Raw genomic sequence first — 15,572 nt, 5'->3', positions numbered from 1 at the left:
CCTGGAGCCAGGCCCGGGGTTGGGGCTCGTATGCGAGCGTCTGGTGGCCGGGGGCCTCGACAGCCCGATCCCTGGACACGGAAACTAGCTCTAGGGACGTGGAACGTCACCTCACTGGCGGGGAAGGAGCCCGAGATTGTGCGTGAGGTAGAAAGGTTCCGACTAGCGATAGTCGGACTCACCTCTACGCACAGCTTGGGCTCTGGAACCACACTCCTCGAGAGAGGATGGACTCTTCACCACTCTGGAATTGCCCATGGTGAGAGGCAGCGGGCTGGTGTGGGTTTGCTTATAGCTCCCCAGCTCAGCTGCCATGTGTTGGAGTTTACCCCGGTGAACGAGAGGGTCGCTTCCCTGCGCCTTCGGGTCGGGGATAGGTCTCTCAATGTCGTTTGTGCCTACGGGCCGAACGGCAGTGCAGAGTACCCAGCATTCTTGGAGTCTCTGGGAGGGGTGCTGGAAAGTGCTCCGACTGGGGACTCCGTCGTTTTACTGGGGGACTGTCCAAGTGTCTTCTCAGTTGCTTTGGTAGACATGCTACCACTTTACTCCTTGGCCTGCATAAAGCTCATACAGGGTTGAAAATTTTTTATGGCAACCACTTTCCAGCATGTTGGTCTTGAATGTGTTGACCGTTGGCCTATGTACATTACTTAGGCACACCTCTCCATTTACTTTAGCCCAGGTCCAGCAAATAGGGCATTGTTTGGTCCATTGACCTGCTACCTGATTTTGTGTGCCCTAATAGCATCTCTTCCGAGTAGAAAAATTATTTCTGCTTCTGGTTCTATAGTTCTGGAATGTGCTTGACAATGTGATGGAGATGTGGCTGGTGAAGAACTGTACTTGGCGTTAGAATCTCAGATCGATTGTTCATGTTTGCATGACACTCAATGAGTGATGGAAGGGAGATGAGAACTCTTTCGCCCAGGGACTTGATCTGGAACCCTTCTGCTTTCTTGCCAGATGTTTCTGTGATTCCAGAGTAAGTTCTGAGATGGTATGAGACGTGTTCACTCTCCACATTGAACGGCTCAAAGAATTCTGGTCTGGCTAATGAAAGATTGCTCTGGTTGTCCAGAATTACGTAGGCTTTGAATATAAATAAATACTGTGCTAAAGGCTCTGCCTGAGGTGGCAAACAAGCTGGATGAATTAATTGAATAACGTAAGGCTTAGCAGATGCATTCATGATGGGACTGGTCCTCCCAACTTCAGACCTAATCACATCTGCAGACAGATCAGATAGATTTTTTGCAGGAAAGTGCATACTATCAGCTTTCTCAGACTTTGGCTTGTTTTTAAATGTGTATGTGAAGTGTTTTTCGCAGCTGGACTCCATGATACGAAGCTGTTATGGGAGTCATTATGAATTGGAGGAGCGATTGGTAAGGCTGATAAGTGTGGAGAGGAAGAATGACTCTGAAAGTTAATTTGAGAATTGATATATTCACTGGTACATTAAATTTTAACTTTCACTGATTCAGATCCTCCTCTTTCTCTAATGCAGCATGCATTGCTCATTCCACATCTTCCAGCATCAACTTCTCGTTGTAGCGTTAACTAGAGCTGTAATCAAGGACCCGAGCCAAGTACAAGTACATTTTGATTGACAGCTTTTTAAAAGCCAGTTTACTGTTTACTGAAGATCTTTGCCCGAACCCATAGGGTCCCGTCGGGTTCGGGCAAAGATCTTCAGCTCTAGCGTTAACACTTGCAACTCAGTGTCTGTTCTTATTGTTTCCAGCTGATTTTGGGCTTCTCTTGTGGTCTTTTCCATTTTTAGATTAGCCTCTTGGCTGGCATATGATGCTCTCACTTTAACGGCTTCAGCCCTGGCCCAGACATGGGCCGCACTCACAGATGACGTGGATGACTTGCCACTTCTTGCACTGCACACAGACAACTTGCTGCTTATGGCCATCTTAACCACTTTAACATCAGATGTTGCCTTTTCACTGTAGTGTTCTCGTGCAGTGTGTTGAAACTCTGACAAAACACCAAGTTAAACCAGCCAATGAAGACAGAGTCGCAGTAAGGTTGATCATTTACCGTCACTCTTCCTTAACATTTGCAGTGAAAACTGATAAAACAATACAGCAATATTCAGTGTCCAATGTCTTGACTAACATAGCATTATAAATGACTTAAACAAGCATAAACTACTGTTCTTTTTGTAGCAGCAATTACAATGGCTATTAGCATCGCTGAAAGCTTGTACACAACAAGCGTTTTAAGAAACTTATCAAACAATCTTTTTAACAAAATCATCATTAATATATGATCTTTAACATGTCTAATGTTATATTAATGGCAGTTATTGCCTCTATGATGCTTTTTAGTGGATGCAATAGATTATCATAGAGAGCACACCATGGGCCCATTCTTCGTATGTCGTTAACTTGGAAGCTCATGCTGGAGTTGCTGTCATAGCAAAAGGTCCGTAAGCTTAAACCTGCTCAGCAGCAGGCTTATTTCATGTAAACAGGATTAGATCGCATCTTTTTAACCAGAACTGATCCTTAGAATCTTTTCGCTACCACTGCTTTTTTATTACAAGAGTATTCTACTGATCCAGGGACAATAATTTAAAATAATAATAATTAAAAAATTAATTTAAAGATAATATAATAATGTTGTGTAGTCCATAATAGCATACTTAAGACTGCCAGTTTTACTCACTGAAATATTTATTTGTCATAAAATTATTACTTCATAATTTTATTTGAGTCTTACATACATGCTATAAAGATAATGTAGAGTTGTGCATTAATTTGAGTGATGACGGCTTTTATGGGAGTTTCTTGATGATGCGCAGGAGATGCAGATAACATGATCTTGACCCTTAAGAAACTTTCATTAATGCTGTCCAAAATATAAAACATATTAAATTTACATTTAATCATTTAGCAGACTCTTTTATCCAAAGTGATTTACAAATGAGAACAATAGAAGCAATCAGATCAACAAGAAAACAACAACAGTATACAAGTACCATGACAAGTCTCAGTCTAGTACAGAACGCATTGCCAGGTTTTATATATAAATACACAGTACAGACAAAGTTTTGACACACCTTCTCATTCAAAGAGTTTTCTTTATTTTCATGACTATGAAAATTGTAGAGTCACACTCAAGGCATCAAGGGCTATTTGACCAAGAAGGAGAGTGATGGGGTGCTGCGCCAGATGACCTGGCCTCCACAGTCACCGGACCTGAACCCAATCGAGATGGTTTAGGGGTGAGCTGGACCGCAGACAGAAGCCAAAAGGGCCAACAAGTGCTAAGCATCTCTCAGGGAACTCCTTCAAGACTGTTGGAAGACCATTTCAGGTGACTACCTCTTGAAGCTCATCAAGAGAATGCCAAGAGTGTGCAAAGCAGTAATCAAAGCAAAAGTGTTACAGATTGTGGTGTAGTGCTAAACGTAAAACAAAGTGCAAGAGGAGGTTAAGGAATAAATGAGGAGTTTACTGACGATAACGAAGAATACAGACAATATTAACAAGATAACATTTAGCATACAAGTCACATATATCAACAACGATAAACATCGACAACGATCAACAATAATCACGGACAAGGGAGAACTAAACAGACCAGGTATTTAAACACACAGGTGATGAGGGAACTGGGGACAGGTGAGGATCAATCAATTAACTAAAACAAGAAAAGGAAGATGACCAAATAAGGAAACCAAAAGTTCATAAACGTGACAGATCGCCCCCTCCCGGAAAGGTGCGTCCTCGCACTGCAAGAGGAATACCAGCGGAGGGAGGGTGGGGGTTCTGGAGGCAGGCGAGGAGCAGGTGAAGAGGGAGCATGGAGGTAGGTACCAGGGCGGAGTGGATGGAGGGAGGAGCCAGGGAGGAGCCTGGAGCAGGAGGAGCCAGATGGTCCACCAGAGACCAGCCAGGACGGAGATCCACGGTGGAGTCGACGGCGGGAGGAGCCACGGTGGAGAAGCGGCCGACGACACCAGGGGGCCGACAGGAGGAGACTGCACCGGTGGGTGAGGAGCCCAAGATGGAGCAGCACAGCCGCAGAGCCAGGGTGACGTCGAGGATCCGGAGGGCCTAGGTGAAGCAGAAGGCTCTGGCGACCAAGGCGGAGGCGGGGTCCTGAAAGACCGCTGTGGAGCCGGAGTGACGGAGGATGATGGTGGAACCAGAGGGAAGGAGGAGCCTGACAGAGCCGGAGGGATGGAGTGACGAGGTGGAACCAGAGGAGTGGAGTCCCGAGGCAGCGGATGGTCGACGACTGACCAAGGTGGAGCCGGAGGGACGAGGGAGCCCGGTGGAGCAGGTGGGATGACAGGCCACGGTGGAGCCGAGGGAGCTAAGAGCCAAGGCGGAGCCGCTGGGTCGAAGGACCGAGGAGGAGTCCAGGGCTCGGAGGCTGGAGGCGGAGACAGGGCCTTAACATGCCAAGGCGGAGCTGGAGACTAGCAGTCCAGCGGCGAACCATCGCAGATGGCGCGGACTGAGGGTGAGCTGCGGGACTGACTGGCACCAGCAGGGATGACGAGGAACTGGCTGGTCTAGGAGGAGGAGAGAGAGGAAGGATGGGAGGAAACACAGGAGGATCAGGGCTGGACGGAACCAGCGGTAGTGGAGCAGAGGGACTGGCAGGTTTAGGAGGAAGTGGGAGAGGGAGGCTGGGAGGGAGTACAGGAGACACAGAAAATTCAGAGCTGGGTGGAACCAGCGGAGACATAGGAAATTCAGAGCTGGGCGGAACCAGCGGAGACATAGGAAATTCAGAGCTGGGCGGAACCAGCGGAGAGACAGAAAATTCAGAGCTGGACGGAACCAGCGGAGAGACAGAAAATTCAGAGCTGGGCGGAACCAGCGGAGAAACAGAAAATTCAGGGCTGGGCGGAACCAGCGGAGAAACAAAAAATTCAGGGCTGGGCGGAACCAGCGGAGAAACAGAAAATTCAGGGCTGGGCGGAACCAGCGAAGAGACAGAAAATTCAGAGCTGGGCGGAACCAGCGGAGACATAGGAAATTCAGAGCTGGACGGAACCAGCGGAGAGACAGAAAATTCAGAGCTGGACGGAACCAGCGGAGAGACAGAAAATTCAGAGCTGGGCGGAACCAGCGGAGAAACAGAAAATTCAGGGCTGGGCGGAACCAGCGGAGAAACAAAAAAAATTCAGGGCTGGGCGGAACCAGCGGAGAAACAGAAAATTCAGGGCTCGGCGGAACCAGCAGAGAAACAGAAAATTCAGGGCTGGGCGGAACCAGCGGAGAAACAGAAAATTCATAGCTGGGCGGAACCAGCGGAGAAACAGAAAATTCAGGGCTGGACGGAACCAGCGGAGAGACAGAAAATTCAGAGCTGGACGGAACCAGCGGAGAGACAGAAAATTCATAGCTGGGCGGAACCAGCGGAGAAACAGAAAATTCAGGGCTGGGCGGAACAAGCGGAGAAACAAAAAATTCAGGGCTGGGCGGAACCAGCGGAGAAACAGAAAATTCAGGGCTGGGCGGAACCAGCGGAGCAACAGAAAATTCAGGGCTGGGCGGAACCAGCGGAGAAACAGAAAATTCATAGCTGGGTGGAACCAGCGGAGAAACAGAAAATTCAGGGCTGGACGGAACCAGCGGAAATGGAGCAGAGGAGCTGACTGGAGGAGGTAGGAGTGGGAGACTGAGAGGGTATACAAGGGGATCAGGGCTGGATGGAACCAGCGGAAAAACAGGGGATACAGGAATTACCTCCATAGACCAGTCCATTAGATCCATACGTTGCTCCATATTTCCCAAGACCGGATACAGCTCACCCTCAGTCGCAGGAGTGTGGGCAGGGCTTTCCTCCACGCCCTCAATCTCCACGAGGACTCCCACGATGCACGGTGTTGCCGGCTCACACACCTGGTCAGTCGCGCTCTCGAGGTCCTGGTTTGGCTCGGGCTCTGCGGCTGCGTTTGGCTCTGGCTCCGTGTGGCTTGATGGGCGCTGGCTGGTCTCTGGGTCGGGAGTGGGGCTGGAGATATCCTCTTCGGCGGTGCTGATGGTCCACGAAGATCCATTCTTCTCCAGCACCCATTCCACAAAAGCGGCGAAATCCTCTCGGGGACCGTTCTCTGGTAGGCGTGCCTTACTCCGCTCGCTCAGGCCGGTGTAGAAAAAGTTAGAGAGCGAGCGGTCGGGGAAGTGAGTAAGGCATGCCAGATCTAGAAATTCCCTGGTGTGGTCCTCCAGCGAACGGTCCAGTTGCTCCAGGCACAGGAGACGGACTGCTGGCATGGCCATTCCGGGAGAGGAGAAAAACAAAGCAAAAAATAAACAAAAGAAAAAACGCCGCTAAAATAAACTATACTGTTTAGGTCCGTGATTCTGTTACAGATTGTGGTGTAGTGCTAAATGTAAAACAAAGTGCAAGAGGAGGATAAGGAATAAATTAGGAGTTTACTGACGATAACGAAGAATACAGACAATATTAACAAGAAAACATTTAGCATACAAGTCACATATATCAACAACGATAAACATCGACAACGATCAACAATAATCACGGACAAGGGAGAACTAAACAGACCAGGTATTTAAACACACAGGTGATGAGGGAACTGGGGACAGGTGAGGATCAATCAATTAACTAAAACAAGAAAAGGAAGATGACCAAATAAGGAAACCAAAAGTTCATAAACGTGACAAAAAGGTGGCTACTTTGAAGAACCTAGAATATGACATATTTTCAGTTGTTTCACACTTTTTTGTTATGTATATAATTCCATATATAATTCCACATGTGTTAATTCATAGTTTTGATGCCTTCAATGTGAATCTACCATTTTCATAGTCATGAAAATAAAGAAAACTCTTTGAATGAGAAGGTGTGTCCAAACTTTTGGTCTGTACTGTATATATATATATATTTTTTTTTTTTTTTTTTTTTTTTTTTATAGATTTTATCTATTGTAAGTCACTTCGAATGAAAGTGTCTGTCTGCCAAATGATTATGTAAATATTAGGGTGAAACAGTTAAACTTTTTCACAGGTCGGTTTGTTTCACGGTTTTAGAGTCACGGTTTCGGTACCATGGTATGTGCTATGTTTATGGAAAAACTATACTTAAAAAAATATACTTTATAAATATATATAGTTTTTAGGTACAGAAATTAAAGTAATCAAATGTAAAACAGCATTGCATTTTGGACTATAAATTAAAGATTCTTCTTTAATAAAGTAAAAAAAAGAAGCTTTTTAATCAAGAGCAGTGAGTGATTTCTTTGTTGTTGCTGTTCGATTAATATTAAGACTGTCACTTTAAGAGAATGCACTGATACAGTGTTCGTATTAGTATTTAACAAAAGTGAATGAGTTTTTTTTTTTTTCATCGCTGTTGTTGTAATGTCTGGGAATCCAGAACATGCATCCATCAACAGAAACATATATTATCTGAACCCTGTTGGTTTTATGTGTTATCTATAGTAAACCATATTACAGATGCTTTGTCAGATTTAAGTTGAACAGCGGTCTCAGCGCGTGCCAAACCGTGTGTGGAGAACTGAACGGTTCTTTTTTTCAGTGAACCATTGTAAATATAAATGTAATTCTGACCGACCTGCTCCCTTAAGCCGCGTTCAGACTGCACGATTTTAGCCCAGTTTTTGGCTCGCCGACATGTTTTGAGAAATCGCCGACAAATGCCCGAAATCACAGGCAAATCTGAGCTCGTTCAAGCGAGTGACAATCACACAGTGTGAATGAGCAAAGACGCGATCTGAGAGAATCGCCGATGAGTCGCCGATGCCCGTGAGATATTTGGCATGCTAAATATTTGGACCTGTCGGCGATTCAAAATCATGCTGTCTGAAAAGTGTTCTGACTGAAAACTACATAGGCAATGACCGACAGCCAATGAGAGAGCAAGATACAGAGCAGCGGGGAGTTCGGGGAGGAGTTATAGACCTCAATATCAGCAAGTATGGCTTCATTTCAGAAAAAGGCTTTCTTCTCTGTCTATTTGGACCCATAAAATGGAAGATAAATTAGTATAAATTTAGCAGGAGCACCCGTGTCTGTTTGACGTTTCATCTGAGCTATATCCGGAGCTAACTCCGGTCTTGCACGTGTGATATCACGTTGTTTCCTTGTCACATCTCGCGTGTGTTTGGTTGTGAAACATAGTTTGCGTGCCAGACAGAGCTGTCTGCGATTCTTCCTATTGTAAAGTCATGCAGTGTGAAACCTTCTGTCGACGATCAATCGTGCAGTGTGAACACAGCAGTGACTGAATGCTGGCCAAGATAGTCATGCAGTGTGAAAAGAACAGTGACCCGACTACTTTGAAAATCGTGCAGTCTGAACTCGGCTTTACTGGCAAACATGGCTGGGATTTTGCAGCAACTCTGCTCCTCCTTTGTGTTTAATCTCCATTTTTTTTTTTTGCGCGATTTTCTAAGATAAAGCCTGCCTTTGGATATAGCCAATTAGGCAGTGTTTCGCTGATGTTTGGTCATGTGGTGGTGTCATTTTCACTCCGTGATCGCCTGATTCGTACATTCATAAGACCTTCAATTAATTCGCAGTAGCATACCAGCCTATTGCACGTCAGCCTAATCGACTACACAGCGGCAGCCTGCAGGCCAGAATGACTGTCAGGCCACCGGGAAATGTCCCGGTGATCCCGATGGCCAGTCCGCCCCTGTATATAAGAATATGAAAGACAAGAAAAGAAAAGAAAAGAAAACTTAAGTGCTAGTATTAGTTGGTTAAGTGCTGGTGACAAAACATCTGTCTAAATCTAAAATTAAATTAATATCTAATTACTAAATTGAAATAAAAAAGTCAAGACTGTACAAATATTATAAATAATAAATATAAATACAGAATCTAAATAATTGGGAATCATGAAAAAAAAAAAAACATTGCACATTTAATTTATATATACTGTATATATATATATTTATGTAGTTTTGTCGCTATAAAAGTCTAGAAATTTGTCAAGTTTTTCATCAGGTGTCTTTTTAATTATGTGATCTCTTTATGTTGCTGTCATGCCGCCAGCCAATCATTGCATTGCTGATCATGGTTTCTAGTATCAATACATAGATAGTCCCTTTTAAACCAAACCATAAACACACAATTATCTCATATAACTCAATCCAGCCATACTAATCATCAACAAAAGGTACTTTCATAGAACCAAATTAGCCAGATCCTGATTAGCGCGAAGATAGCATCTTGGATGTGACATTTCATATTGGATGTAATAAGCGACATGCAAAAAACAGGCCCCATGCCTGTCTCATTGTTTCCATGTGGAAACGGCAGCACTAACAGAAAGTGACTAAAAAGGGAGTGACTTCATCACATGAAACAAATAATAAAAACAAACGAGGTATATAAAAGAAAAGTAATTATAAACTTGAGAATATTCACCCCAATTTTTATTTTTATAAAGCAGATATTTGAAACTTACATTTCTTAAAGGGCAACACAGTCATACAAATCCACGGACCTGGTCGTTCCCATCATTGTTTCCATCCCGAGGAATTCCTCTTTTTTTTTTCAAAAATTGTATTATTCCTCTGACAAAATTGTTTTAAGTTGAGCAGTGTCTCTGATGTCCGTACTTTCATCAAGTGCAGTAGAAAAAAGACTAAAGCCGTTTGTTTTGTTTTTTTAGTTCGGAGAGCAGCTCCTCAGCAATTACTTCGACGTGCCTGTAAATGCGGGATTCAGTTTTAAAATAGCTTGTTTGCAATCAGGGTTAGTTCTGGTAAGCAATTGCTTAGCCTATATCCACTGCCTTGATGGCAGACAAGCATTTCAATTTAGTTGAAAAATCGCTCCTCTTCATAACATATGGAAGGCATCCAAAATATGTTGTGATTTTCTGTGTGTACCTTTCTCTTGTAATAGTGTCTAAACCACTACAGTACGGACTTTCCTACATCTCATTCTGTTCAGGACTAATAGATCGGTTGGGTTGCTGATGCTAATCCACCGCGGGACTCGGGTAAGAAGTAGTGGTCGACCGATATATCGGCCGATATTTGGCATTTTTCAAATATCGCCATCAGCTGATAACTGATAAAATTGATAACCGATTTTCTGATTGACCGATGTGTTCAAGGCGCAATCACTGTTTATTTTTTGTATAGCCTATTTACTTTATTCTATAAATTTGTGCTGTCGCTTGTTGTTGGATAGAATATTCATTTTTTCCATAAACATAGCACATACAGAACTGTACCGAAACTGTGATTCTAAAACTGTGAAACAAACTGAACCATGAAAAAGCTGAACTGTGCCACCCCTAATTATTAGTTATAGAAATGCAAACATTATAATGTTTTATTGTTTGTCTATCAGCATTAAGTAAATATGCATTTATCATACAAACAAATCTTTGAATTACTAATGAACATTTAATTTCTCAAACCTTGCAAACTTAGTTGAATCCAGATGATCGCAAGTTCTCTGTGTGATGGTCGGCCCGTGTGAATTGAATGCTTTAAACTTTAAACTTGTGATTTCAAATTATGCTGTGCTTTATGCATTTGCCCACTGTCATGTTCATGTCATTTTCTCTGTGTGCTGTATGTACAATGAATGTTAACCTGGCTTTATATGAAAAATATGATTCCCAAATCTTCCCAGAATACCAAGTGCCCTGTTGGTTACAGTATTGACTTCCTTTTTAATTATATTTTTATTAAATGTTTATTTATTTGTGAAAAATACTTTGTCATCTAAAGTATGTTTATTTTACAGTTATTTTATTTTACAGTTATTTTTTAAGCCGTTGTCAAATGATTTCAAATTTCTTAAATATTAATTAAAATAAAAAGAAAAAATATATCGGCCTTCGGCCCTCCTGCTTTCCAAGATATAGGCATCGCATTGGCTGTCTAAAAAACCAATATCAGTCAACCACTAGTAAGAAGTACGACAGATTTGTTTGTCTGAATACTTTAGTGCTCACACAGATATGATAAATCTCATAACCACAGACTGTCAAAGGTAGTCTTCAGACATTAATTGTGGCTTACAAATGCAGAAATGGGGCATGAATGGGCAATATGCCAGGTTCACAATGTGATACAGATGTAGAAATGTGGTTTTATCTGAAATAAACAGAATAAAATATACATCAGCTTACTTACTAGGCAACCAAATAAATAACACACGTAGCAGCTTTAAAAAAAAACCTAGCAAACATACGCAAATCAGATCATTAAAATGATTACAGACAAATTAAAACATTATGCACGTTTGAACCTTATTGATATTTTTTTTTAAGTTTTAAATTATTTTTTATTTGTAATGAAAGCAACATTTAGATTAAAAAACAAACAAAAAATAATTAGGAAATATTTGGGGCCACAGAAAGCCCCTCTGTCTCATCGATAATGAATGAGTATTTATGAACACTGTTAGATCAATTTATCACATGCGTTTCTTCTGTGAATATTTGACCTTTTCACCATTTAAATATATTTAACTAAATGCGACTGATCTCACTCATTAATTTTTTTTTTTTTTCTTTAAAGAATGAGTTCTGGACCAAATACTATGGTAAGTGACCTTCAGAAAGACTGATTATACTTTGACTGAATTTATTGAAATTATCATATAAATTAAGTGATAAATAATTACAAATCTTTTCATATTATTTATTATTATAAGCTCATATTTTTTAATCTTTTTTTGTACACTATTTTGAATGTCTAATCCTTAACTTGTACATGTAGGCTATATCATTGCATTTTTTTCTTTTACTACTCTTAGTTTACTCATTTTTACATGTATTTTATCATTCTCTTTTCTATGTTTCTGGAGCTGCTGTATTATTGTAGTTGTAATAAATATGAATATTTATTTTTGTTGTCAGATGGAGATCAGTGCCGTTCAAACCCATGTAAACACGGCGGCACATGCAAGGATGGGATCGGTGGTTACACATGCACATGTGCTGAGATGTACAGTGGCACCAACTGTCAAACTGGTGAATGTGATTTTTTTTTTTTTTTTTTACAAGCGATAGTAATGAACATGAGATGTGATGTGAGATGTGCTGTGTTTGACACATTCACTGTGTTTGAGGGGCATCACGTTTATCAGATGCTTTGTGATGATGTTTTGCAGATAAATCCCAGTGTCCATCAGCTGGGCCTTTAGCATGTGAGCATTTCTGCAAAACGATGACTGATTCATACCGCTGCTTCTGTGCACGGGGATATAAACTTAACAGTGACAGCAGGAGCTGCTCACCTCACGGTACCTGACAATTATTGCACAGACATTCACTGCTCCTGCTCAATCACTGACAGCTGCTAAATCACTGGAGCTCACAGACTCACTGCACTCTTGACTGATGCAAAATCACTGAAGCTCACACACTCATTGCACCCAAGACAGCTGCTAAATCACTGAAACTCACTCACTGTACTCATGATGGTTGGAAATCATTGAAGCTCAAACACTCATGATGGCTGCTAAATCACTGAAGCTCACACACTCACTGCACTCATTATGGCTATTTAATCGCTCACTGGACTCTTCACTGCATAGTTCTTCTATGCATTTCTCCTCTTCTCTAGCTTGTTTCATAATAGTTCAATAATAAATCTGTCTTTGTTAATTACAAATATTGTTGGTTCTTTGATGAATTGCTTATATTCCCTTCTTTTTTTATGTCACGTTGATAAAATTGTTTGTTAAATGCATAAATGTACATGTAAACATCATCCACACTCTCAGTTCAGAATCCATGTGGGACAACAGAGATGTCCAGCTTCTGTCCTGATGAACACTGCCCATGGGAGGTGAGCACCAACCTGATTACCATCATATCTACAGCAGGAGTTTCACTGAAATGGTTCTGCAGATCATAAATGAGTTCATGCACATTGATCAGTAAACTGAAACTGCATTTAGACGAGCCACTGATGAATATTCCACTCTGCTGAGCAGTATTTCAGCAACTGATGACAATGATCATGTTATTGTGTGCTGTAGGTGAAGTTTGTGAACACCAGCGGTGATGTCGTCTGTCACGGTGTGGTTCTAGGCAGCAAGTCTGTGCTGACATCAGCCACGTGCATGTCTGCGCTAAAGGACCTCCATGTCACTCTCGGTGAGCATGTGACTGCAGCTTTACACAACAGACTCTAGACCATAAGACCTACAATTATACTTTATAGTTCAGATTGTTTTAGTAGTCACAGTCCAGTAGAATTCACTCTTGTTAGCATCAGGTGGTATTTTTACACTGCCCAGAGAACATTGTATTTGAAATATTTTTGGTAATTTTGAACTAAAACTGAAATTAGAAACCAGTCCAACTTTTAGGACGAGACAGTTGTTTTTAAAATATACTATTTTTTTATATTTCTTTTTTGAATTTGTCAGTTTTAATTTTTCAGTTTTAGTTTTAGTAATTCTTCAACATAAAACTTATTTTATTCCTGTGATTAATCGCAATTAATCGCAATAAAAAAAGAAATGTTTTTGTACGTTTTTAATATATTTTTTAATATAATAATTTCACAGTTAATCAAATTAATGTAGAAACAACATAAAGACAGTATATTTTAAATACTTGTTTAAATGGCATCTTTTTATGAATGAAGGCCAGTATTACTGATATTAATACAGCTACTGATTTTTTTAAATTTTTTTACATTTATTATTAGGCTTCAAAAATATAACAGTTTTTAATTTAAGTAAACTTAAAACAATGCTAACATAAACCCATAATAAATGTCATGTTTACTCCTGCCCTTCCTGTCTTAACAGTTAGGAAATATACAGAAATTTAATAAAGTTATCAAAGTTATATGCAGTCTGCACTGCATAAACTATAAATTAAATAGTTAATCCTTATTAAAGCTACAAAAGTTATTTAGTCAAGAGCAGCGAGTCATTTTCTTTTTTCCATTTGTTCTTTAACTTTACTGAGAGGAAGCTTTATTGGCTGCTGTCCTTTTAAGAGCAGACAGACACGCGGATCTCACCGTTTATATACTGTCTATGGATCTCGCCTCATTCTCTCACAACTCTTTTTGTTCATTTTAGACTTTATATAAATCATTTAAGATTGCTCTTATGAGGATAATCGACAAAACTGGCACTTTGGGATGTTTATTGTTAGTTCAAGCGCTTAAGAGAACTGGATTCTGGCGCCCTGTCTATGCATTGTGTGTGTGTGTGTGTGTGTGTGTATGTGTGTATATGTCACATAAGGGCATTCACAGACAGCGCATTCTCTTTTGTCTTGCCGCGCTTGAAATGTTTAAAAGCATTTAAATGAATAAGAGCGTGATCATATAATGTAAAGCTAGCCAACGGATGGCAGAAAATACGGATGCTGCGTTAATTGCGTTAAAAATTTTGACACGTTAAACCAGACAAAAATTAATCGCATGCATTAACGCGTTAACGTTGACAGCACTAATTTCAACTGATGAAATTGTTTTTTAATAGTTTTACATTAACAATTACAACATTGCTTCTGGTTTTGAAATGAAAATAAATTTTTAATGCATACAACTTGCTTCAACCTAAGTGACAAATAAACTTGAATTAAAGTATTTTAGAGTTTGACAGAAGTGCTATTTTAGCATAATTGATACAGTTATACATTTTTTATGTTTTTAATAAGATTTAAATTTTATATTCAGATTTATTTTGATTTTATACTATATTGTGTTTTGTCATTTTTTTATGTCTATACAGTTTTTATTTATTTTTATTTATTAGTTCTAATTTGTTATTTAAGTTTTTAACTTTTAAAATGAGAAGTGTTGCCTTGGCAGCTAGCTAAAATAAAATGACTAAGTTTTATTCACAGTTTGTTTAAAGTTCCTGCTTATTTTCTTTTAAGTATTGAATATTTAATGGTAACTTTTATGTTTTTAGTTTTAATTAACAATAACCCTGCAAATGAACACAAAACCGTTGACATCAGCGAAAAATGGAAAGTGCTTCTGCTTTTTATTACACTGTCCTTAATATGCATGATTACATATTTACAGTTTTTCTCAGTTGCTTTGGTGCATTTCTTAGAACAAAGCTACTTGTTCAACCTCGACATCTAGTCAATTGTGCACATCATAAAAACAGTTTCTCATCCTTTTGAACAAGTAAATATTGCTTTGGTACATTCATGCAATTGATTATGTACATTTGTCTGCGGTTTCCTACATTATGTCATGTTGCTCAAAATCTGGAGGGATGTTGTGATTTAAACTATGGCTACAGTTTTGATGACAATTATTGTAAATTGTGGGTTAAACAGTGTATGTGGGAGTTTGATTGCAAGAGACTGGGCAAAATTCACATTCACATTTACACAGCACTGCATAGCAGAAGGAAAAAAAGTAGAAAGGTGAACATAGGAGAATCTCCTTAGGGAAAACTGTACATGCAGTGCTGTAGGAATTACACTGCAGTCTAGAAGGGCCATCTGTGTATGTGGCTGGCGATCATATACTTTCCATCTCCATGCTGAGAAAAATTCCTCAATGGGGTTAAGGAATGGAGAGTAGGGTGAAAGGAACTCCATCAGCATCCTGTTGTGGGCTGCAAACATTGCCTGATGATGTTGGA

General features: G+C 40.5%; 1 protein-coding gene across 1 annotated transcript in view; it reads left to right on the top strand.

Moving 5' to 3' along the window:
- Positions 1-15,572, top strand: part of prozb (protein Z, vitamin K-dependent plasma glycoprotein b) — a 31,478-nt gene that overhangs the window by 4,576 nt on the left and 11,330 nt on the right. Inside the window, exons 3-7 of the mRNA XM_059552343.1 lie at positions 11,513-11,537; positions 11,854-11,967; positions 12,108-12,239; positions 12,723-12,787; positions 12,981-13,098. Coding sequence (XP_059408326.1) covers positions 11,513-11,537; positions 11,854-11,967; positions 12,108-12,239; positions 12,723-12,787; positions 12,981-13,098 — 454 coding nt within the window. The remainder of the gene's footprint in view (positions 1-11,512; positions 11,538-11,853; positions 11,968-12,107; positions 12,240-12,722; positions 12,788-12,980; positions 13,099-15,572) is intronic.

Source organism: Carassius carassius, chromosome 6 (genome assembly GCF_963082965.1).
Source record: "Carassius carassius chromosome 6, fCarCar2.1, whole genome shotgun sequence".
NCBI lineage: Eukaryota > Metazoa > Chordata > Actinopteri > Cypriniformes > Cyprinidae > Carassius > Carassius carassius.
The sequence above is the reverse complement of the archived record's forward strand: the minus strand, read 5'-3'. Positions and strand labels throughout refer to the sequence as shown.